At 53.6% G+C, this 870-nt stretch overlaps 1 protein-coding gene across 1 annotated transcript in view; it reads right to left on the reverse strand.

The window, feature by feature from the left end:
• Positions 1-9: 9 nt before the first annotated feature.
• The window catches only part of LOC106144452 (spectrin beta chain, non-erythrocytic 4-like), a 30,922-nt gene continuing 30,061 nt past the window's right edge, over positions 10-870 (reverse strand). The window contains exons 8-10 of the mRNA XM_013355335.2: positions 632-744; positions 246-433; positions 10-172 (exon numbers count right to left, since the gene is read on the reverse strand). Coding sequence (XP_013210789.1) covers positions 10-172; positions 246-433; positions 632-744 — 464 coding nt within the window. The remainder of the gene's footprint in view (positions 173-245; positions 434-631; positions 745-870) is intronic.

Below are 870 nucleotides of genomic sequence, written 5' to 3' on the forward strand. Positions count from 1 at the left end.
TCCCTGTGGTCATGGTGTCTCTTCACAGCAATAAACACAAACTAAGGCGCTCACCTTGTCAATATCCCAGATGCCACAGCCTTCCCGAGGCACAAAGAGGCGCCGGTTGTGGGCGCGCAGTTTGCTCTGGATACTGAAGAGTAGCACCTCCAAGTTCCCCTTCTCCTGAAACCTGAGGAGGCATGAGTTCAGGGTCCCCATCTCAGCGCCCATCACCACCCCTCCACTCGGGAGCCGAGCCTCACTTGACGGGTTTCTCCAGCGTACAGTAGGCGGTGAACGCCTGCAGCTGCTGCTGCACCCCACTCAGGGAGTTGGCGAACTTCTGGTTGCTGATGAGGCCCACGGTGCGGTGGATCCAGGCCAGCAGCTCCGCTGCCAGCTCCTCGTAGCGCTCTATGATCTTGTCCACTTCCAACACTTGGTCCAGGACCTGATCCAGCAAAAAAGGGAGAGTCAGCCTCGTTCCGCACAGAGAAAACTCCAAGTACAAGGTACGGAGTCTGGTTCCGTTGTAAAGAGAGGATGGTTGTCCTAATGGCTCTGGGCATCTCTATAGAGACTTAATCTCCGAGACCCAGGAGCCATTCCTAAGGTCTCCGCCCTCCCCCGTTTCTTGGCTCCCTCCTACCTTCCCAATTCGCTTTCCCTCCACAGCCAGAGCCTTCATCTTGGAGAAGTAGTGGTAGAAGGAGACCACATAGGTGATGATGGACTTCTCATCTGGAGCCTCCATGTTCACGTCTGGCGGGAGAGGGGATTCAAGGAACACACTGGAGCCTCTATCTGTGTGGCCTTAGGCAAAACAACCTCTCTACGCCTCAAGGGTTTGTGTTTTCTCTTTTTTAATTTTTTAATTAATTTTTTTTT

This window comes from Microtus ochrogaster, unplaced genomic scaffold, assembly GCF_000317375.1.
Source record: "Microtus ochrogaster isolate Prairie Vole_2 unplaced genomic scaffold, MicOch1.0 UNK115, whole genome shotgun sequence".
Taxonomy (NCBI): domain Eukaryota; kingdom Metazoa; phylum Chordata; class Mammalia; order Rodentia; family Cricetidae; genus Microtus; species Microtus ochrogaster.